The sequence below is a fragment of the Bos grunniens genome, chromosome 2, assembly GCF_055505025.1.
Source record: "Bos grunniens cultivar Pamir isolate PY7600 chromosome 2, Bosgru_T2T1.0, whole genome shotgun sequence".
NCBI classification, from domain to species: Eukaryota; Metazoa; Chordata; class Mammalia; order Artiodactyla; family Bovidae; genus Bos; species Bos grunniens.
In genome coordinates, this window is record NC_141166.1 from 99,131,476 (window position 1) to 99,155,907 (window position 24,432).

The 24,432-nt window shown below is 37.7% G+C and overlaps 1 protein-coding gene across 48 annotated transcripts in view; it reads left to right on the forward strand.

The window, feature by feature from the left end:
- The window catches only part of PKP4 (plakophilin 4), a 258,819-nt gene that overhangs the window by 159,568 nt on the left and 74,819 nt on the right, over positions 1-24,432 (forward strand). For 42 of the 48 annotated variants that reach the window (XM_086354216.1, XM_086354067.1, XM_086354075.1 and 39 more), the window contains one exon: positions 8,934-8,968. The exons of the other annotated variants lie outside the window; for them this stretch is intronic. Coding sequence is in view for 19 of the 42 variants with exons in the window: in XM_086354067.1 (XP_086210193.1) it covers positions 8,934-8,968 (35 nt within the window). In the remaining 23 variants the exon portion in view is untranslated. The remainder of the gene's footprint in view (positions 1-8,933; positions 8,969-24,432) is intronic. 48 annotated transcript variants of the gene reach the window in all.

Genomic DNA, 24,432 nt, shown 5'->3' on the forward strand with positions numbered 1-24,432 from the left:
GCAAAATTTCCTTTTTATGGCTGATTAATATTCTGGGGTGTGTGTATGTGTGTGTACACACACAGCATCTTCTGTCTACTCATCTGTCAGTGGACGCTCAGGTTGCTTCCATATCTTGGCAATTATAAAGAATGCTGCTATGAACATTGGGGATAAATATATCTTTTAGAATTAGTGATTTTTGTTATTTGGATATATACCCAGGAGTAAATTGCTGGGTCATATGGTGGTTCTATTTTTTTTCGTTTTTCTTGAAAAACTTCGACAGTGTTTTGCACAGTGGGTGTACTAATTTACATTCACACCAACAATGAACAGAGTTCCTTTTTTTCCACATCTACACCAACGTTTGGTATTTATATCCTTTACTTTGTCAACAAAGATCCGTCTAGTCAAGGCTATGGTTTTTCCAGTAGTCATGTGTGGATGTGAGAGTTGGACTATAAAGAAAGCTGAGTGCAGAAGAATTGATGCTTTTGAACTGTGGTGTTGGAGAAGACTCTTAGAGGCCCTTGAACTACAAAGAGATCCAACCAGTCCATCCTAAAGGAAATCAGTCCTGGGTGTTCATTGGAAGGACTGGTGTTGAAGCTGAAACTCTAGTACTTTTCCACCTGATGCAAAGAACTGACTCATTTGAAAAGACTCTGATGCTGGGAAATATTGAGGGCAGGAGGAGAAGGGGACGACAGAGGATGAGATGCTTGGATGGCATCACCGACTCAGTGGACATGAGTTTGGGTAGATTCCGGGAGTTGGTGGTGAACAGGGAGACCTGGCGTGTTGAGGTTCATAGCATCACAAAGAATCAGACACAACTGAGCGACTGAACTGAACTGGTGATAGCCAATCTGACAAGTATGAAGTGACATCTTATTGTGGTTTTAATTTTCATTTCCCTGATTAACAGTGTTGATCATTGTTTGCTTCTTTTCACCATTATATCCCAGCCTCTAACAATGTCTGGCACTCAGTAGATGATCAACAAATACTTGTTGAATGGGTTCATGTAATATTTACAGTAGACATCTTTTCTGTAAGATGTAGAAAAAGCCAAAAATTCCTTTGTAGAATGATTGAAACAATTCTAAAATAACATAGGATTAGCCCTAATAATGAGCAACTCAAAAAATTAATATCAGCTATCATTTATTTAGCATTCTACTCAATTGTGGTTGGATGCAAATAGAATTAAGCTACAATCTTTATCCTCAAGAGAGCCATAATCTGGTAGTGGATACAGATAAGCAAGTATTGCAGTTACAATCATATGAAAAACAAGAATCAAGGTAGATTAATTGTTAATATAAAGAAGAAGTGATCAACTTTCATCATGCTGATTTTTGAAGAATGATTCGTACTTACCAGACAGAATGTCGTGGAGGGTATGCAGTCTAGACAATGGTACATGCCCGTACTCTATTCATAAGTAAAACAGTTTCTGGTGTATTCCTTCCAGTAATTCCTGTCCACTAATACCAAATGAAGCTTAAGTTTTGACTGTGCTTAACTTTTTGAGCTATTAATAAGGGCTGTACATATACTTAAACACATACATGTCTCTGTGTGTAGTATAAAATTTCTTAACTGTTTTTCTAAACAAAGTGGAATAACTTGGATTGTATCCCAATTCAGTGGGTTTTGGACGAGAAAGTGACGGTGGCCTGCACCTCACTAGTGATGATAGAGCCCCAGCTAGACCAGGGAGAAGGTGAGAAGTGCCGTGATGCAGTCACTGTGCAGCCTCATCAGGCTTTCTCCACTCCACCCTCTGCTGCTGTTTTGCTACTACTGTCCACTGAAGCTCACGTCAGACACAGTAGAATCCAGGAGGAAATCGAGTGCTGACTTATTAACGTTGACCGTTTTACAAAGACATTCCTGTTATTATTAAGTGATTAAAAAGTAAAAGTAAACTAGAGTGTTCAATCCATGGGTGTGTATGACATATATATTGTTACGTTGTAACACGTATACCATTCTGAAATTTGGGTAATTCTGAGTTTCCAGACTGTGTTCTACACATTCTACCCCCAAAATAGCACTAGAAGCCTGAAGCAGCCTGATATATGAGGAAACTGCAAGTAATTAGAAATGCCTAGAATGTAGGTTTGTGTGGGAAAGGGCAGACTCGAAGGAACCAGGTGGTGGAGGGCCTTCTGCACCATCTGAAGATGTTTGAATCTCTGCCATACTAACCAAGATGCTTGAAATGTATCCTGTATGAATCTGTTGTGCATTAGCATCAGGAGAATTTCAGATTTGAGTGTTTGAAATATCACCGTAGCAACAGCCTGGAAGAGAGCCTGAAAGGATGAGAAATCAAAGCCAAGCAGACCAGCTAGGAGAGAGCCTGAAAGAATGATCCACCCAAGAGACCATGAGGATGAAAGCCTGAACTGTACTTGGTGGTAGCGATGGATTCAGAAGGTGTGTGTTTTGAGTGACAGGCGTGTGCCACAAGCTGCTGTAGGTTCTGTAAGTGTATCTGTGAACGAGGCAGACTTCCCTGCCCTTGTGGAGCTGTACATGAGCGGGGTTCGGGGACAGTAGGTAGTCAGTAAAACAGCTCCGTGTTCTTCAGTGAGTGACTAGGTGGTGATGATTAGATGGGAATTTATTTGGGGCGGGGGGAAGGGTTTCAGTATGTCAACTACGAAATGTATTATATCCAGTACGCAGCTGGAAATACAGGTCAAGAGTTAAGGAGTGAGGTTTTATCTTTTTTTCAGAGGGCCATTTATATTTGGTCTCAGTCATAAACATCAGTCAGAACCTTCAGCTACAAACAGTAGAATCCTCTCTGGCCTGTGTAAGCTAGAAAAGAACTTGTCAGAAGCTGTGAGGTGTTAATCTTCAGAATCTCCGGGAAGGCCAGAGAGCCAGCTTCTGAGTTGGGGATTATGGGAACAGTGCCCACTGCCTCTACTGGGCCCCCCACTGCTGGTCCCTGCTGCACCACTGCCACACTAACCAGCCTTCTTCTAGACCCTGTCACTGATTGGCCCTCTGGCTGCAAGGGACTGTGAGTGGCTGGTTTTCTGACTCATAACATAGGAAAACATCACTATAAGGGGATTTCAAAGACAGCTATGGGCTTCTCTGGTGGCTTACATGGTAAAGAATCCACCTGCAATGGAGGAGACCTGGGTTCGATCCCTGGGTTGTGAAGATCCTGTGGAAGAGGACATGGCAACCCACTTCAGCATTCTTGCCTGGAGAGTCTCATGGACAGAGGAGCCTGGTGGGCTACCTGCCTCCTGAAAAATCTTTATTCAGGTCAAGAAGCAACAGTTAGAACCGGACATGGAACAATGGCCTGGTTCCAAATTGGAAAAGGACTACGTCAAGGCTGTAGATCATCACCCTGCTTATTTAACTTCTATGCAAAGTACATCATGGGAAATGCCAGGCTGGATGAAGCACAAGCTGGAATCAAGATTGCTGGGAGAAATATCAATAATCCCAGATATGAGATGACGCCACCCTGATGGCAGAAAGCAAAGAGAAACTAAAGAGGATCTTGATGAAGGCAAAGAGGAGAGTTAAAAAGCTTACTTAAAACTCAACATTCTGAAAACTAAGATCATGGCATCTGGTCCCATCACTTCATGGCAAATAGATGGGGAAACTATGCAAACAGTGAGACTTTATTGTCTTGGGCTCCAAAATCACAACAGATGGTGACTTCAGCCATGAAATTAAAAGACGCTTGGTCCTTGGAAGGAAAGCTATGACCAACCTAGACAGCATATTAAAGAGCAGAGGCATTACCTTACCGACAAAGGTCCATCTAGTCAAAGTTACGGTTTTTCCAGTCGTTATGTATGGATGTGAGAACTGGACCATAAAGAAGGCTGAGCACCAAAGAATTGATGCTCTTCAATTGTGGTGTTGGAGAAGACTCTTGAGAGTCCCTTGGACTACAGGGAGATCCAACCAGTCCAACCTAAAGGAGATCAGTCCTGAATATTCATTGGAAAGACTTATGCTGAAGCTCTAGTACTTTGGCCACCTGATGCGAAGAACTGACTCTTTTGAAAAGACCCTAATACTGGGAATGATTGAAGGCAGGAAGAGAAGGGTACAACAAAGAATGAGATGGTTGGATGACATCACCAACTTGATGGACATGAGTTTGAGCAGCTTTGGGAGTGGGTGATGGACAGGGAGGCCTAGTGCACTACAGTCCATGGGTTCGCGAAGAATTGGATACAACTGAGTGACTGAACTGAACTGAACGACTGCAGTAAATATTAACAAAGGTGTTTTGGGCTCCATTTATGTCTGTGAATGAAAAAAAATACATAATTTCTTAAGTGCACGGAATTTTATAGTGATTTATTGCATTTTCTCATCAATACTGATAAAGGCATGGTGTCTTTCTTAAAACTAAGATTTTTTTTTCTCATTAAAATGAATTGCCTTGATTTATTAATTTGCTGCTGATTTTGCTTTTAACTGTAGTTTGCTGTCCAACCAAACAGTCCCAAACTTATGAATGGATTTCATTCTAGAAGGTTGTTGATAATTAAGTTGTTAGAAATTGTGAATGCATCTTCCCACTGAAACAAAGTTGTCATGGATGATCCCATTCTTGTATTTTAAAATATTTTCACACTGCAGAGGAGGTTCTTGGCATATTCAGATGAGAAGTGAAAGGGAATGGAATGGAGTCATCCGTGGCCACAATACTGTGAGACATGTTGTAGACATTCCTTCCAAGGAGCAAGCGTCTTTTAAGTTGGGGAAATCTTTTTTGGAATAGATGGCTAGAGGGAGAGAGGGAGGAAGGAATACACCTATGTGTCATATGGAGCTGCCTCTAGTTTTATTGTTCCAATAAAAGTGACTTGAAACAGCATTTCAGAACTTCACGTATTTACTGCGTGATCTCTGAATCCTAGAGTGGTGGTTCCGAAAGAAATAGACTATTATGAATAATATATAATGACCAGGATTGTGGAATTAGTGTGAAAGTAATTGGGCTAAATATATAGTCTTCAAAATATACCATGGAATTTTTTATCTTTAATCTTCAATATTAACTTATTTTCCCCGTGATTTTTTTTATTGTTTGTCTAGAATATGATAGGAGAAAAAGTAATTTTTTTTCGTGTTCATAATGTTTTTTTTTTTATAATTTAAATTTTATTTTATTTTTAAACTTTACATAATTGTATTAGTTTTGCCAAATATCAAACTGAATCCGCCTTCCCCATGCCTTCACCTCAGTTCAGTTCATGTTGCTCAGTCATGTCTGACTCTTTGCGATCCCATGGACTACAGCAAGCCAGACCTCCCTGTCCATCACCCACTCCCAGAGCTTGCTCAAACTCATGTCCATCGAGTCAATGATGCTGTCCAACCATCTTATCCTCTGTTATCCCCTTCTCCTGCCTTCAATCTTTCCCAGCATCAGGGTCTTTTCAGATGAGTCAGTTCTTTGCATCAGGTAGCCAAAGTATTGGAGTTTTAGCTTCAGCATCAGTCCTTCCAATGAATATTTAGGACTGGAATGCCTTACTGTGTTTTGATGACCAAAGGTCTTTTCAGCACCAGAAATGCTGCTTGCCTGCTTGTTATAGGAACTTGGAACTTCCTACATAGAGTAGGGGAGAATAATTAGACCTGTTTGAACAAAGTGTTGTTGTTCAGTTGCTAAGTCATGTCTGACTCTTTGCAACCCCATGGACTGCAGCACACCTTTCTGTCCTTCTGAGTCTTTTCCAGCACCACAATTCGAAAACATCAATTCTTTGGTGCTCAGTCTTCCTTATGGTCCAGCTCTCACTTCCGTACATAACTAGTGGAAAAACCATAGCTTTTTGCACCTTTGTGAGCAAAGTGATGTCTCTACTTTTTAATACGCCATCTGGATTTGTCATAGCTTTCCTTCTAAGAGGCAAGCATCTTTTAATTTCTTGGCTATAGTCACTGTCCACAGTGATTTTGGAGCCCAGGAAAATAAAACTATCACTGCTTCCACTTTTCCCCTTTCTATTTGCCATGATGTGATGGGACTGGATACCATGATTTTAGTTTTTTCTAATGTTGAGTTTCAAGCCAGCTTATGAACAAAATAGTAATAATTTACATATACCTGATCCCTCAGAACAATGAAGAACTCAGTATTATTAATACTTTTTTCACAATTTGTGTTACAACCGTATATATTAGGGGCTTCCCAGATGGTACAGTGGTAAGGAATCCACCTGCCAGAGCAGGAAACACAAGACACAAGGGTTTGATCCCTGGGTCGGGAAGATCCCCTGGAGTAGGAAATGGCAACCCACTCCAGTATTCTTGCCTGGAAAATTCCATGGATGGAGGAGTCTGTCAGGCTACAGTAGAGGGGCTTGCAAAGATTTGGACACGACTGAGCACACACACACACATTAAACATCTGTGTGCCAGGCAATACGCAGTGCACTTGACCTAAAGAAATGCACAAAACAGCCACAACCCTTGCCCAATTTGAGCAGTTAAGATGACATATAATCTATGATCTAAAATTTCAAAAATAAAAAAACTTGTAAAGGTATTTCATTAAGGTTTATGTAAATTTCAACCAGAAGATAATAGACTTCACCACTCCCAAGACACCTGAGGTATATTAAACATTTCTGGTTGGTAGTTTGATTTTAATATTGACAAAAAATGTGAATATGTTGATAGAAATACAGTTGGGTAATAGCAACTTTGGTGCTTAGAAAGCTAGTTTAGATGATAGGTTTGCTGCTGCTGCTGCTAAGTCACTTCAGTCGTGTCCGACTCTGTGCAACCCCATAGACAACAGCCCACCAGGCTCCTCCATCCATGGGATTTTCCAGGCAAGAGTATTGGAGTGGAGTGCCATTGCCTTCTCCAAGATGATAGGATTAAATTATAATATTCAAGAGAATTGGAATTCAGTTTTGGAAACCACTTTTGAGAATGTGGTAATATCTTCAGGAGCAAGACAAATATGCCATTTATTGATATTTGACCAAATTTTCATCTGTTTTTTCTTCCCATCAGTCCCTTTTGAAATTAGTTAGGAGTACATCAGGTGGAGGATCATGATTGGAGTGCTGAAGATGAGCGTTAACTGATTGACTCTGTTCATTGGGAGCATGTCCCCCTGGGCACAGCTAGTTCAAAGTCCCGGAATGTGAGCTGCTCGCAGATCACAGGCAAAATTGAACTTTGGGGAGTTCTTACTGAATCTAGAGTTTTTAACCAGCAGGAGTTTCATCAGCCACTTAATGACTTGGGGAAAATACCAAGGGACTAACATGGATTTAAAATCTTACAACTACAAAAAAAATAAAAAAATAAAATCTTACAACTACAGCTCTGAAAGTATTGTTCTTTTCTTTATTTTAGAGTTTCCTTAAGTGCAAAGTCTTGTACCTTTTCCTTAAAATTAGTAAACACTTCCAAAATACTTCAGTATGTATTTGTTTCTGATTTCTAAATAAAATACAAATGTTTAAAAAGAAAGAAATCCTTTTAGTTATAACCCACAGAAAAAACCACTAGCACTTTGATTTTTATTTTTCTACACTTCTTAGGCATATTGTGTGTGTCTATGTGTGCATGTGTGTGTGTTTAACACAAAAATGGAATCACAAGCTGTTCTGTGTAGCACAATGGTCAGAAGCCCTGACTTTGAAATCAAACCATCCTTGGTTTAAATCCCACTTCTTCCATCTACTAATGGAATAAGACTTTGTCCAGTTTTTTAATCTGTGAAATAAAGATAATAAGGCACCTCTTCATTAGGTTGTTGTGAATAATATACAGGAGATAATATATGTGAGGTACTTTAACATTTAATGAATGCCGAATAATTCAGCCTCTCTTATTGCTTTGTTCTGCTACACTGTCCCCTGAGAACCATGCTTTCCTGTATTAATTTAAGGGAGTGGGTGGACAGGGAGGCTCAGATATGTTTTTATGCACTAATTTTTAAAATTGGTACTCTATAAACTGGGCTTCCCAGGTGCCTCAGTGGTAAAGAATCCACCTGCCAATGCAGGAGACACAGGAAATGCAGGTTCTATCCCTAGGTGGGAAAGATCCTCTGGAGGAGGACATAGCAACCCACTCCAGTATTCTTGCTGGAGAATCCCATTGACCGAGGAGCCTGGCGGACTATAGTCATAGGGCTGCAGAGACTTGGACGCGACTGAGCATAGCACTCTATAAACTAAGAAAAATATATAGTTAAAATTTACCCCTAATTTGTAAAACTTTGTGTTTTGATATAAAGATTTATGATATTTAAATTTTATAAGACAACATTCAGTAAACTGACCCCATTAACTTATATGTCTATTACAGCATCTAAGCCTTTTTTGAAAATAAGTAAAATTAATAAACTTAATAGCAACCTTTTTGGTTCTTTTTAATGTATATGTCGTACAGTGTATGATATATATGTTGTTTTATATGTAGTTTTCATATAAATTATTCCACATAAAGTAGCATGCTGCTGATGCTGCTAAGTTGCTTCAGTCGTGTCCGACACTGTGCGACCCGTGGACTGCAGCCTGCCAGGCTCCTCCATCCATGGGATTTTCCAGGCAAGAGTGCTGGAGTGGGTTGCCATCACCTTCTCCGATAAAGCAGCATATGCCCTCATATAAGTACTATGAAGGTCACAGTTAGCTGTGGTATTATATTTGTCTTATTCAAGGAGAATCATATGTCTTTTAATAATTTGCCTTAAGTTCTAAGAAATACAAATTTGTCCCAGATTGGCATAGGGGGTTAAATACTCTCTAAAAATTAATTTAGAACAGTCACTTTAAATTTTGTTTGAGGTTTTAATATACTTTTATATAATTAAATGTGAAAATTAAATGTTTATGTTCAAAACAGATCCACAGTTAAAGTTTACAACAAAGGAAGTAAATGTTCCATTTTTTTTCCTTCTTTTTCTCTAGCTCAACTGAGAAGTCATTTCCTTGGAGATCAACAGGTATGAGTTTTTAATCATATAAAAAAATCTTTCTTACGTTTTGCCCAAGCAAAGTGTGCTCTCTGAATTTACTGTCTCTTGATGAGATCAGTCAAGCCAAAACTTTAATAGTGACAATATTGAGCTACTTTGCTTAAAGGTAGTACTTCTTAATATGCTTAATTTTTTAACATGTTTGAATAGATTTATATATGTCATTTGTAAAGAAATTAAAGGATTGAGCATCAATATTTTTAATGTCAATTCAATATTTGAATTTTTTATCATAAAGAAATACAGCGATGCCCTCACACACAGGTTTTTCTATAATCTTGGGAAGTTGGCTAATCACTTATGTAAGTCAAAGTCTTTCCTTTCACAGTTTTGTTTTGTTTTTTTTTTTCATATTAAAAGAGAAGAGTTGCCTGAAATGTTCATTTTTTTGTACTTAAATGTGGACTACCTGAAAGCTTCTAAAGTAGCCTGGAAGATTCTAATGTAGTCTATATGTTCTTTTTACCTTAAGTTCACCTCATATAAAGGATGAATTACATTAAGGAGAGTGTCTCCCACTTTCACAGATGTTTGATGTCTTCACTCATTAAATGTTTACTGAGCAGCCACATCATGAACCATATACTATACACATTGCTGGTTAGATAGTGATGGACTCCACACACACATGCCCCTTGCCTCTCATCAAGCTTATAATGTGAGGGACAATGCCAGCAATTTATAAATGCTAGATTAGGCCTTGATATCCAAATACTTTGACAGTTTTTAAACAAAGTTTGAATTCAGTAAAACTCAAATCACTAAATGACTGGTATCTGAGTTTATCTGAACCTGATACCAGGATTCTGGTGTTATTTATAGTGTATACAAGGCTCTTTGCTATTTTCTAAAGAAGCTATTCCCAAGAAATGTAGTGTTTTATTCAAAGCATAGATGACGTGTAGTATGGAGGCTTCACAGGTGGGACAGTTGTAAAGAATCCACCTTCAGTGCAGGAGACTCAGAAGATACAGGTTTGATCCCTGGGTTGGCAAGATCCCCTGGAGTAGGAAGGGCAACTCACTCCAGTATTCTTGCCTGAGAAATCCCATGGGCAGAAGGAGCCTGGCAGGCTGCAATCCATGGGGTCTCAAAGAGTTGGACATGACCAAGCTACTGAGCACAAAGATGAAGAGACGTGAAAATCTACTTAACAATAAGACTTAAAAACCGCAGTTTAATAGTAGGAAAGACATGGCATGAAATAATATGTGGTTAACTGCCAAGTAAGTATTATGCAGGAAACATTGTCATCAAATGGACAATCCATTTGTTAGATAACTTTGCAGGGGTGAGCCTGGAGCCTGGGGCTTGACTGGCAGACCAGCTGTGGAGAGAGTATTGTCATTGTCACAGCAGCAGAGACGACAGAAATGTCTCATGGGAACATTTAAAACTGGTTTGGGAGATGATAAGATGTGCAAAGACCACACTGGGCCAAATTATAGAGATCTGTAAATACCAGGGACTTTGAACTTGCTGCAGGTCATGGGCAGCTACTGGAAATCCTTTGAGCAAAAAGTCATTCGGTTTAAACATTCCTCAGGAGACATGGCAGTGCTGTGAACTGTTAAAAAGAGATTTGAAGATTTCAGTTTAAAGAAAAATACAGAGTGCATTTGCTACTTAGCTATGGCAGAACTCTACCATTTAATATAAAATTCTCCTATAAGTTCATGTTTAATACTGCATCATTAATTTATTCCAAAAATATTTCTTGAGAGCCTAGTTGGCTCGCACATAGCTTTCACTGTTTAAAACAGATATCCTTGCCCTCTTAAGTGTTTCAGGTCTAGTGGAGATATATAGCTCTATACACTTAAAACTGGGGAGGGGGATTCTTTAAAGAAAAACTACAAGTATATATCATATTTACCTATAGCTCTGTTTTTGGACATTCAGGTGTTTTTCATGGATATAAATAACATTATGGTAAACATCCTTGTATATAAAATTATACCTGCAGCTTTGATACACCTTTTAGGCTAGGTTTTCCCAAGGAAGAAAACTATTCAAAGTATATGAACATTTTCAAGGCTTTTTAGATGTATAACCAAGTTGTTTTCTTAGAAGAGTTGTATTTATTCTCCCTCCCTTTTGGTATATGAGGTTAGTCTTCTCACTCCCTCATTAGTGTCACCATTTATATTTCTAGCTACAAAATATTTCGATATCCTGTCATTGCCCCATTCTCTTGGAATGCTAGCATTTGATAGGCGGAAGTTCTTCACAGCCCAAGGAAAATAGTTGTATCATTTGGGGCCCAATCACCCATAGGAGTAACTGTTCCTGGAAGCTGCTGCCATGTCTAGGCCTGCAGGGACCAAGCGCTGCCTGGGTTGCCACCAAATTGTAGAAGTGGTGGGAGGTAGAGCAAGGCAGTCTTCCGGCATTAGCTGGAACCACAAGGGAGATACGGCCTTCCCAGCAGTGCTGCCTAAAGTAGACCCGGAGAAACATCCTGGCTGAAGTAAGCTGGAGGGAGCAGTTGTAGATTTCTAACTACCAAAGCCAGGCAGGCCACAGTATGTAATTGTATTGATGTACTAGTAAAGAGAATGAGCTTAGATTATGAAGACACCCAATAGGGAATGACCATCCCTTAGCATCCTTTCTACCTCTCCTCCCAACCAGTGTGTTCACTCAGTTTCAGTCACTTGACCACCTTCTTCCTGGTGGCTCAGAGGGTAAAGCATCTGTCTGCAATGCCAGAGACCCGGGTTTGATTCCTGGGTTGGGAAGATCCCTGGGAGAAGGAAATGGCAACGCACTCTGGTATTCTTGCCTGGAGAATCCCATGGACGGAGGAACCTGGTAGGCTACAGTCCACAAGGTCACAAAGAGTCGGACACGACTGAGCGACTTCACTTTCTTTCTTTCTTCATGATTTACTAATGAATAAAATAGAGATAGGTAAAATATTATAGATAATTTGTAAAACATTACATTTATGTTTCATTTAATATATAAATATTGTATAATCTTTTATTTTTATACATATGCCAAATAGCTCACCAAATACTTTAGTGTTTAGGGAAATACAGCTTCAGTAATTCATCTGTCTTCACCACATGCACATTCATAATTCACACCTGATAACTATACTTCATCCCTTACTTAAATCAGAGTATACTCCTACACAAGTTCATATTCCAACATGGAGGTATTACGTTTACTTACCCTCTTTCCTTCTTCAGGGAAACATAACCTTCAAACACAGCAAACACAAATGCTATTTACTTCACTCTGTTATTTTAACTACATTAATGTTACTTGTGTGTTTCTTAAGACATTTCAGTTGTAACCATGGCAATAAGCTATAATGATAAGAGTAGTAATTTGAAATTTGATTATATGAATAAAAGAAATATCTGGTTTGTTTCATAATCCTTTTTCTAAGCAGTTATAGATGCCCTTAAGTTTGATTGTGAGTAAATGGGATGAAATGACAGTTTTGCTGCTACTTTTCCTGTAAAGTTTGTTATCTTCTCTTTACCAGTATGCATGCAGAAATACTGAATGTAATATGAAAATAATCTTGTTTTAAAATTTGGTAGTCCCACCCAGAATGAGGTAGAGATGGCTTAAATATAAAATATATTTAAAAAGTCTTTGGTCTATTTTGTCTTTGGCTAGGTCTTGGCAAAAGAAACATCTTTATCCAATTATCTTGGTTTCCTAAATAAAAAGGATCACATGAAAGGATTTAGGATTGGAGGTCTGTTATTGTTCCTCATTTTTCTTTAGTATTTTGAACATTTACTTGAAGACAATTTCTCTACCCTTTATTTTTCTCTTTTTGATATTACAAATTTGACTTGAAAAGATAGTCAGCAACAAAGTGAATTGATAGCAAGGCAATGATTTGATCACTACCAGAAATTGAGACCAACTGCTGAATTTGTTTTTAAATAGCTAACGTACTGTAGAGTCATTTTATAGGGAAAAACTCAAGAGGCCCTAGGCAGAAAAGATTTCCATTTGTGATTCAGTTCAGGATAATCAGCTTGCTTGTTTTTTTCTTGGTTGGTTGGTTGGTTTGGTTGATTTTTAACTCGTACCAGGGATTGTAGGCTCTTGGAAAGCAAAAAGCCAAAACTTTGAATACTCAGATAACTTCCCAAAGCATATGGAATAATCACCCATTCTACAACACGTTTCTATTTTCGTAGATTGATTGGGAAGCAGTCTTAAGGAGAAGCTCCCCTGGATGTTACAAAGTTGTTTTAAGCATATATGCTTTGTTGTTATCTTGCATTTCTGTTGTCTTCTGTCTTCATTATTCTGTATTTTCTATCTTATTAGCATTATATGTCTGCTCTCTAAAAATGTAAATGCACCTCCTCTTCTCTTTTATGCAGAGGAGAGTTTATCATTTTCTGTCTGGCTTTGTCTTTTCCATAGCCTTGCATTCCTTATGACCATGAATTCTGTGAATGTGTTTATGTATATTCTGCTGAAAAGGAGTGAAGGGGGAATGTTGTCTTAGTGTTCCTGTTTCCCCTTTTGTTAATGTGCCATTTTTCCACTCTTCACACCTTCATACCAAAGTATGTATTTCTACAGTCTCTTATGTTCCACCAAAATTTGAGGTGGCTTTTAAGAACCCATATAATACAATAGAAAAAAAAATCCATATTCATAGAAAAAGTATATTAGAATAATAGATAAAGACCTGAAGAAAGTGAGAATGCAAATTTATGCACAAGTAATTATATTTCTTCATAATGGAAAATATTATATTATGGAAGGTATCTTCTAAAGGATAAACCTTGGCCTTTCCCTTCTTTTAAGAAGTAGCACACCAATTCAGTCATAAAAATAACCAAACATTGTGTACTCTTTGCATCAGAAAGAAGGGCTGTTGAGAAAACAAGGAGGTACTATTATATAGCACAGGGAACTGTATTCAGTATCCTGTGATAAACCAGAATGGGAAAAAATATGAAAAGGAATATACATATGTATAACGGGGTCATGTTGCTGTACTGAAGATATTAACATTGTAAATCGACATTATAATTCAAGGAAATTTTTTTTAATTTGCTGAAGTATGAAGTGAAAAAAAAAAAAAAGACATAGAAACATAAAAGTAGGGTAAATTTCTAGTTGGCCAAAAGGCATTAAGGGATTAATAAACTTGGATGGGTCTTTCACTATAAGAAGGAGAGAAACTATGGATGATTCCATTCCATTCATATATTTGATGTTTGACAATACATGTGAAAGAGAAGGAGAAAGATGGTGGTAAAATAGAAATTTTAAGCTGATCAGATTATTTAACTTAGTGCTACATTTATTTGTTGTGGAGTATGTACTGAAGTGCCATTATTTTAACATGCCATCCATTTAAACCGTTATTGTATAGTATATACAGATATATATTTTTTTTTACCATTTTCTTTATACATTTAAATTTTGCTTCTAAAACGGATACAAGTTTTCTTCCACTGGGATGGGTTAAAAAAAAAAAACATAAATACTGAAGATAAAAGATAATTGAGAGACTAGCCCTAGTCAATTTATTTTTCTTTTTTCCTCCGTCTGGAGCAAGTAATTTACAACACAAAAAATCATCAGCACATCATGAGACAGGACCAAACTTAAACGAGAACACTTTATGCCTCAGTAGAAATGTACTGAATTTGTAAAGGAGATATAGTAGGAAGTTATATTATACATATTCATAAGCAGAATATTAGATTTGCAATCATGTATAAAGGACTATTATTGAGCTTGAATTTTATGATTTATTATGACTATAAATTGTATAAATGACAAAATTTTGTTTCTACTTCTCTTCCGAATACCAAGAGGAATATGAATTTCTCTTCATATCAGGCTTGAAGTCCTAAGCTTTTCCATGCTTATTTTTTCAGGCCTTTTTTAGTAACATAGTCATTATAGTCTTCTTACCACAATTGCAGTGTTGTAGCTTCCTAAACACTACTATGAAGGTTCACTTAGCTTTTTCATGTTTTGTTACAAAAGGCATGGTTTTTTTTTTTTCTCTTTGAGGAATGTTTCTTACTTAAAATAAATAGAAGAATTTGGAATAAAAGCTAAAAATTTCCCTCATTCCCACATCTACCCGTACCATGACCATTGCGCCAAACACCTACACACACACACACCCTATACACACACACACACACACACCTGTACACACACACCTATACACACACACACCTATACACACACACACATCTACATACACACAGAGTAAATCTGAAAACCAAACTGGTGAGTGTGTGTGTGTAAATATGTACACATCTGCATATGTTTTCTTTGTACTACAGTGAAGATAATATATTATACATTGTTCTGTGACTTACTTTTTTCCTTAACAACATAGTAAAACCATGCATGTGTTTCTAAAACACTATATATAAAGGTCTGCCTCCTGTTTAGTGGGTGTCTATTGTTTAGAAAATTATATAACCAGTCCCTTTTTAGTGAACATTTTGTTTTTCCCAGTTTTGCCCTTTGACAAGCAATGGTAAAAACTATCACTGCATATCTGAGTGTCTCTCTTGATCACATTTTTAAGGGTAACTGCCTGGACAAGGGTGTATACATTTCTATTTTGGCAAATAGTGTCAATTTGCCCATGAAAATGCTTAGCGAGATGTGGGAGAGGGAGACTTTTCCTCTATGCTCTTGGGTTAAGTAATTGGGGGCCGGTGAATTTAACTGACAGTAGACAGATTAGTAAGAATAATAAAAACCCTAAGTATTCATATGCATATAAAGCTCACAAAAGTAGTAGTTCCCTAAATGAGTAGGGTTAGGGGTTGTATGTCTAACTTACTGTAAAGGATGCAGGCAGGAAAGGCTTCTGTAGGGAGAACAAATGGATTTCCAGGAGAACCAGCAGGAGATAAGACAGTTTGTGACGATGTTTGTTCATGCAGGTACAAGGTGCAAGTGGTGTCTCCGGTTTTTTTTTAATGCCATAAAATTCCTCCAGAAGGAATCCATGGCAGCCTCCCTCCCAGAAGTTTTCTGCTCTTAGTGAAATAAGGGAAGCTCCAAAAAGCCTTCTTTCTGGTACCTGTTGAATCTCAAATATTTTAGTTTAGAATAACCTTCATGCAAACTCTCCAGGTCCAAGTTCATCCCCACAAACATATATTCCTACCTTTACCAACTGTTACACCTATCTATGCTTCCGATGTTACCAGTGGTGAGTAACATTTGAAATGTAAATCATCATGATTATTTAAATTTTTAATAATTTATTAGTCTTTTAAGAAAATTGTTTCCAATTTCTCTTTAAGCCTCTGCAGATTAAAGAGGGTAAATTATTTAAAGAAATAATTATTATTCATTGAATCACATTGCCTGGAGACTTCAGCATACCACTGACCACTCTATTATTTGATTAATTCTTATGAAAATTGGAGTTATGCCTGATCTTAAACTTAATAATTTTGTTACATTACCTGTCAGCTTTGCTTTCTTCTCTTTTCATATATCTGATACAGTTTTCTGTCAACAAAAATGCAACAACCACTATCAAAACAAGTAAAAAAAAAACTTTTTATCACCACTGGAGGTAATTTGAGTAACAAATAACCTCACTCCAGATCAGATCAGATCCTCAGTCGTGTCCGACTCTTTGCGACCCCATGAATCACAGCACGCCAGGCCTCCCTGTCCATCACCAACTCCTGGAGTTCACCCAGACTCACATCCATCGAGTCAGTGATGCAATCCAGCCATCTCATCCTCTGTCGTCCCCTTCTCCTCTTGCCCCTAATCCCTCCCAGCATCAGAGTCTTTTCCAATGAGTCAACTCTTCGCATGAGGTGGCCAAAGTACTGGAGTTTCAGCTTAAGCATCATTCCTTCCAAAGAAATCCCAGGGCTGATCTCCTTCAGAATGGACTGGTTGGATCTCCTTGCAGTCCAAAGGACTCTCAAGAGTCTTCTCCAACACCACAGTTCAAAAGCATCAATTCTTCGGCGCTCAGCCTTCTTCACAGTCCAACTCTCACATCCATACATGACCACAGGAAAAACCATAGCCTTGGCTAGACGAACCTTTGTTGGCAAGGTAATGTCTCTGCTTTTGAATATGCTATCTAGGTTGGTCATAACTTTCCTTCCAAGGAGTAAGCGTCTTTTAATTTCATGGCTGCAGTCACCAACTGTAGTGATTTTGGAGCCCCCAAAAAATAAAGTCTGACACTGTTTCCACTGGTTCCCCATCTATTTCCCATGAAGTGATGGGACCGGATGCCATGATCTTCGTTTTCTGAATGTTGAGCTTTAAGCAACTTTTTCACTCTCCACTTTCACTTTCATCAAAAGGCTTTTTAGTTCCTCTTCACTTTCTGCCATAAGGGTGGTATCATCTGCATATCTGAGGTTATTGATATTTCTCCCAGCAATCTTGAATCCAGCTTGTGCTTCCTCCAGTCCAGCGTTTCTCATGATGTACTCTGCATATAAGTTAAATAAACAGGGTGACAATATACAGCCTTGATGTACTCCTTTTCCTATTTGGAACCAGTCTGTTGTTCCATGTCCAGTTCTAACTGTTGCTTCCTGACCTGCATACAAATTTCTCAGGAGGCAGATCAGGTGGTCTGGTATTCCCATCTCTTTCAGAATTTTTCACAACCTCACTCCAGAGGTTCCCAAACTTTGGTGCATATTAAAATTGCCTGTGGAGTTGTTAAAATATTATTCCCAGGCCTTCCTACACATGACCAAGTCCTAAAGCGTGGGGCGCAAACCAGACATCAATGATCTTTTAAGATCCACCTTTAAACACCATGTGATTCCACTCTGCTGTTTGAGACCCACTGCCTTACTCATAATTAAGTTAATTTACTTACTAGTAATTAAAGAGAAGATTTAAAATTTTATCCTTCCTGTCCTGTATGTATTTTTCCCCAGGATCACCCAATAACCCTAGACAGTGTAATAAATACAGAAAAAAAATCAATAAAATTAGAAAGTCAGCAATTTATAACCCTTAATGAAATCATTGATTCAAGCAAAGATTATTAATGTATGCAAAAACCTCTATGTTCTTAATCCTAGCTGCACATTAGAATTACCTTGTGAATTTTTTAAAAGTCCTACTATTCAGACCACAACTTAGGCTGAGTGACTTGGCATCTCTGAGTGTAGGACTCAGTCAGCAGTAGTTTCTAAGTTCCGCGCCCTATACTTCCACCCCAGGCAACCAAGTTGTGTGGTGTGCAACCAAGGCCGAGGATCCTTGCATTAGTAGAAAGGAATGTGGTAAACTTGAAAATACAAACGAGGCTGCCACCACTTGAATTGGCTGATTGATCTGAGCAAATATAAAAGTTATGATATGACAGGATGTAAAGTACATGGCACCTTTCGTAAAGTACTCTAACCCACAGAAGCTTGACCGGAAAGCTTTTTATCTCTAAATTTCTGCTTACAAGAAAAATTGTAGTTGAAAGTTGTGTAAATGATACCATGAGAAATCCATCAAACAAATTCAGCATGTGGCACATCCTGTGAGTTTATTGCTATGGTTCCAGCAGTGAACCAAGAAAATGAAAATGAAGGAATGGGAAATCCTTTTTAGATTTAAAGGACTTAAAGAACAATCACAAATGCAATCACAAGCAATTCACAAACGTGAACCTTGTTTTAGCCTGCCTAGTGCATGCCACTGAAGAAAGACATTTGTGAGACATCAGAAAGATTTTGAATGTGAACTCATTATACGGCATTATGGAATAATGGTAGTTTTCTGAAGTCCTTGTTTTATAGAGCTACAAGTGGAAGTATTGAGAGTTCTGATGATCTCATGTGAGAGGTCTGTTTTAAAATTCTCTAACAGAAGAAAGGGAAAAGATAAATGGAGCATGAGAAGTGTGGCATAATGTAATTATTAAATCTGGGAGGTGATTAATTATAGTTTTCTCTATTTTTATATGTGTTTAAAAGTTTATTTCTAAAAAAATTAAATATAGATTCTGTAAACAAAGGGGTTTAAACTGTACATCAGAGTGACATATGTTAAAGCCTGCCAAGTGTTGCCATACTCTGAAGGCAGCTTCTAATAGAAACAAAACCAACTATGAGACAGTGACATGCGCTCTTAGGCAGTGGGTGGTACTTTAAGTTTCCACGTAGATGAGATTTTGCTAACATTAAGCAAAATTACCTCTAGCATGCTGGGCATCAGCTTAGAACTCCACATTTGTCACTCTGTGCATGGGTGTTTGTGCCACCAAATAAGAATATTAGCATTTTGCTTTAGTCAGTGTATATCTGAATGTTCCCGAGCCAGTTATTCATGATGTATGAACATGTCCCTGAGAAGCTTAAATATTTTGAGTTAGTACTTCATGTAAAAATCAAATATCCAGTTTTAGCCTTTAACATTTTATGTTTAATTCAAACATGTCAAATAAATATTTAAATTCTCTCATGCTTTTAGTGATAATGTGAAGAAATATTCTATTAGGTAGCTAAAATAAAATAGAAATTGTCAAGTCAGAAAGCTCCTCTTTTTCCATTACCACTTCCTCAACACACTGAGCAGCAATTCCTCAGTTTACAATTGTTACTTTGGTGTGTGTGCGCATGTTAAGTCACTTCAGTCATGTCTGACTCATTGTGACCCCATGGACTGTAGTCCACCCACCACCTCTGTCCATGGGATTCTCCAGGCAAGAATGCTGGATTGGGTTGCCATGCCCTCCTCCAGGGTGTCTTCCCAACTCAGGGATCGAGCCCACGTCTCCTGCGGCTCCTATATTGCAGGCGAATTCTTTACCACTGAACCACTGGGGAAGCTTAGTTGTTACTTTGGAAAACATTAAAAAGGCTACCATCTATAACTCCACATTTCATTTTCATACCAAAGTTAGCCTGCCTTTAGCTTTATCTTGATAATCTTTGTCCAAATAGATAATCCAATAGAAAAGTACAAAAAAAAGTTTCACAAACTCCATTCATTGCTTTTGGTGGTGAATATATATGGATTATTTTTTAAGATTCTTTTTGGTTTTTTAATAGAAGTCTATCTCATATCTCCCATTAGCAAATATTTTTATTGATGTATTTGATAACCTTTCTTCCCATAAAAGAATGAAATTTGTCTTTGAAAAATTATTTTAGTGATTTTTGAGCACTTATTTTCCATAGACTTCACTTTACAGCTTCCCAGGTGGCTAATGGTAGAATCTGCCAGCCAAACAGGGTTCGATCCCTGGGTGGGGAAGATCCCCTAGAGAAGGAAATGGCAACCCATTCCAGTATTCTTTTTTTTTTTTTTTTAAATGATCTTCTTTAACTTGCCTTTATTGCTCAGATTATTTTTGTTGTTTATCCATGCTGATCACTTGTAGTTCACTCATTTTCACCATTGAATTGCATGAATATGCCACAGTTAATTTGTTCCTTTTCTTGTTGATGGGCAATTGGGTTGTTACCAGTGTTGTTTTTTATTTAAATTAATTTATTTTTTATTAAGGATAATTGCTTTACAGAATTTTGCTGTTTTCTGTCAAACCTCAACATGAATCAGCCATAGGTATAGATACATCCCCTTCCTTTTGAACCTCCCTCCCATCTCCCTCCCCATCCCACCCCACTAGGTTGATAGACACTCCAGTATTCTTGCCTGGAAAATCCAATGAACAGAGGAGCCTGGTGGGCCACGGTCCATGGGTCGCAAAGAGTCAATCACTTAGCAACTAAACTACCACCACCACACTTTTTACATGACAGCAAATCCCTTATTCTTTTCTCAGCTTTTCTCATTAGGAAGTGAGCCCCCTGGCCTTTCATGAACAATCACCTGTTAAACTTGGACACTTCATAGTGGGGTCTGCTTCTTTTCATCTTTATATTTCTAAACTTACTGTTTCTGTAATTTTTCTTTTGTAGATAAAAGAGTATAAATTTTTATGATAGGTGTAACACCTGTATTCTTATTAGTACCCAGACTGAAACCACTTAATAAACACTCATCTTAATTTCCATTACTTGTAGAAATTCCTCTCTTTTTTTCCTAAAAATTAGTTTTAATCATTTTGAATCCCTGGACAGAATTCAGGAATTTTAAAGTGTTTTTGAACAAGAGCTCTCTCTGATGACATACAAAGCAGAATTATTTTTCAGATTTGTCATTGTAGAAATCAGAGTACTTCATACCAATCTATACAGATACGAAGTTTGCTTAAACTATGAGACTGAATTCAGGTAGATGAGCTTTTACAATGGATTTTAAGGCAGACTAGTTGATGTTTAGAGCAAGGTTTAAAGTGAACTAGAAGGTACTTTGTTAATATGGTTTCTGTTTTCCAAGGCTTTTAACACAGTGTTTTCTGGATGAGTAAAAACTTTAGGGCCATTGTCTTACTAATATTTAAAAGAAAGTATGAGCATGCATAAGACTCAAGAATTTAGATATACTCAAGAGAACCAGACTAGAAATAGCTTCATAAAACATGGTCTTCTATTCATTCTTCTAAGTTTTTACTTCCATGAAAACCCAACTTTTAAAGGATATCATATGTGTATAATAGTTTATAGTTGTCAACAAACTCCAAATATGTATAATATTCTTAAAATATCAGTCAATATCCATCTATGTCTCATGTGGATTAAAGAACATTCTTATGCTTCATGCTTCCGTCACCCTATTTACATATTCAGTCTGAATCAGGATTTGCCAGTGTTCTCATTGTCTCCAGTAATAAGGCTTCCTTCTATAGAAATTAATCTTGTACATCAGGGAAGCTACTGAAGAGGTCAAGTCTTTGAGGGACCATTTTCCAGGTGCACTTCCAGAATTTGGCTGAGAGTTTTACTTCTTAGCTGTTGAAGGCACTGGAATACTATTTCTGCAACAGCTCTCTGGAAAGTAGACTCCCTCCTGAGCCTCTGATCCTATGAAAAGTGAGAGTCCCAATGCCAAATAGCAAGTTGAGTCCCCATAAGACTAAATACTCTGCTCATTTTTCACAGTGTTGCCCCTGTGTGTAATAGCCTTAACTGGCTTCTAGGCCAGAGTTGGAAAAAATGTCACATGCCCAGTTCCCTTAACAAAGAAAGTATCATCTGCCTTAACATTGCGTGCTGTTACCATCCTAAGAGCCCTGCCAGAACTCACACTACACTACTTTTTATGAAAGGGCACACCCGTAAATGCTATAGCAACTCAGGACAAGGAGAATGTGGCATAAAGTTACAGCATGCTGGTTTGTGAAAGACTAGTTACAGGGTTGTACGTGCTGAGTCTCCTTACTACTGATCTCTAGGTTTCTGTTTCCATGGTGATTTTACACACAGTATAGACCTCTGTCATTTCATATAACATAAACAGACACATAGATTAACAAAGCAGAGGCATTTTCAGAATTTCAAGTTCTTTAAAGAAGTCTTAGACTTTTTACTGAGCATATTTTCATGCGTATTCAATATGTATCGGGGAGATACATCACAGAAAAGATAAAATAATCCACTTTGTATTTCATCTTTTACTATGAGCTTAATGGGGTGGATAATATAACATTTTCAATAGGCCCACAACATTATTGTCCCTTAACACATATATTTTTCTTAGCCGCAACCTTGTACTTTTTCTAATTAATTGCCCTTTTTTGAGTAATACTCAGGCATTCAGATGAAATGTAGCAGACAAGAAGGACCATGCTTCCACAAATCCCCTACTCCTAATCACAGATGGAGATTACTTCATTCTACTTTGAAGCTTTTTCAAATTCTATATTTATAGACATTCATTTTCTTGGAAGATGCTAATTTATGCTTGAAAATGTCCTGAAGTATATTTCTGGTGTCCCAGAAAACATGTTTATGATTTTTTTTTTTAAGGAAAGGTAACACATGTTTACACAGATGTAAACACATATTTACACAGATTAAAGAAGTAGCATTCATACTTTGCCATTTTTACTCATAAAAATGTCTTAATTTCATGTTCTGATTGTACTAAATCACAACATGCCAACTTTTAAATTATAGTTTAGAGGGTTAATCATGAAATGATTAACCCCATCATGTAAGTCTCTGTGGGTTTCTCTGATAAATTTGACTAGTATCTGCTTCCATTCCACATAGCAGATGTTTTTAAAAGACATTCTTTTGAAAGATTGTGTAAATAATGCATAATTAGTCATTGTGACATGCCATACTACAGTAAGGAATGTTTTAGTAATTCAGAAATGACCCTTTTGTTTACCTGAGGTATAGTGGCTGTGTGTACATACATTTATATGTCTGTATGTAATTGGTGGATTATAAATTTTCAAAGAAGCAGTAAATAATAGCAAAACTATTTTGAAAAACAGTTTTAATTTTCTTTTAATGATTCGGAAGAGATTTCAGTGTCTTTTTCTCTTCACAGATATACATTGTAATTGAACTCTACTATCAGTTCAGTTCAGTTCAGTCGCTCAGTCGTGTCCGACTCTTTGCGACCCCATGAATCGCAGCACGCCAGGCCTCCCTGTCCATCACCAACTCCCGGAGTTTACTCAGACTCACGTCCATCGAGCCAGTAATGCCATCCAGCCATCTCATCCTCTGTCGTCCCCTTCTCCTCTTGCCCCCAATCCCTCCCAGCATCAGAGTCTTTTCCAATGAGTCAACTCTTTGCATGAGGTGGCCAAAAGTACTGGAGTTTCAGCTTTAGCATCATTCCTTCCAAAGAAATCCCAGGGCTGATCTTCAGAATGGACTGGTTGGATCTCCTTGCAGTCCAAGGGACTCTCAAGAGTCTTCTCCAACACCACAAGAAAAATGATTGAAGACCTTATTCATAGTATAGAATTTGGTTATTTTACAATTCATATTAAATGAACATTTTACCAATTTTGTAGAATTTTGTATTATATTTACTGAAATGTAAAGCACAGAGTATGTACGCTGTGCTCTAAACCCAGTTATTTAGGTCTTCAAATTAGATTTTTGGCATATATGAATTTAATATTTTAATGTTCCAGTACTTTGACCATTTGATGCAAAGAGCTGACTTATTAGGAAAGACCCTGATGCTGGGAAAGATTGAAGGCAAAAGGAGAAGGGGGTGGCAGAGGATGAGATGGTTAGATAGCATCACTGACTCAATGGACATAAATTTGAGCAAACTCTGAGAGACGGTAGAGACAGAGGAACCTGGGCACGCTGCAGTCCATGGAGTTGCAAAGAGTTGGACACGACTTACTGACTGAAAAACAACGTCTGTGTCCTTTTCCATATTCTATTTTCTGAAGCATTTCACTTAAAAAAAACAGGCTTTCCTGGCAGTCCAGTGATTAAGACTCCATGCTTCCACTTCAGGGGGCATGGGTTTGATCCCTGGTTGGGAAACTAAGATCCTGCATGGCTGAAAGTAAATAAATAATAAAAATATAAGATAGATACTAACATTTAGAGGGTAGATGATTATATTACTTGGGGATA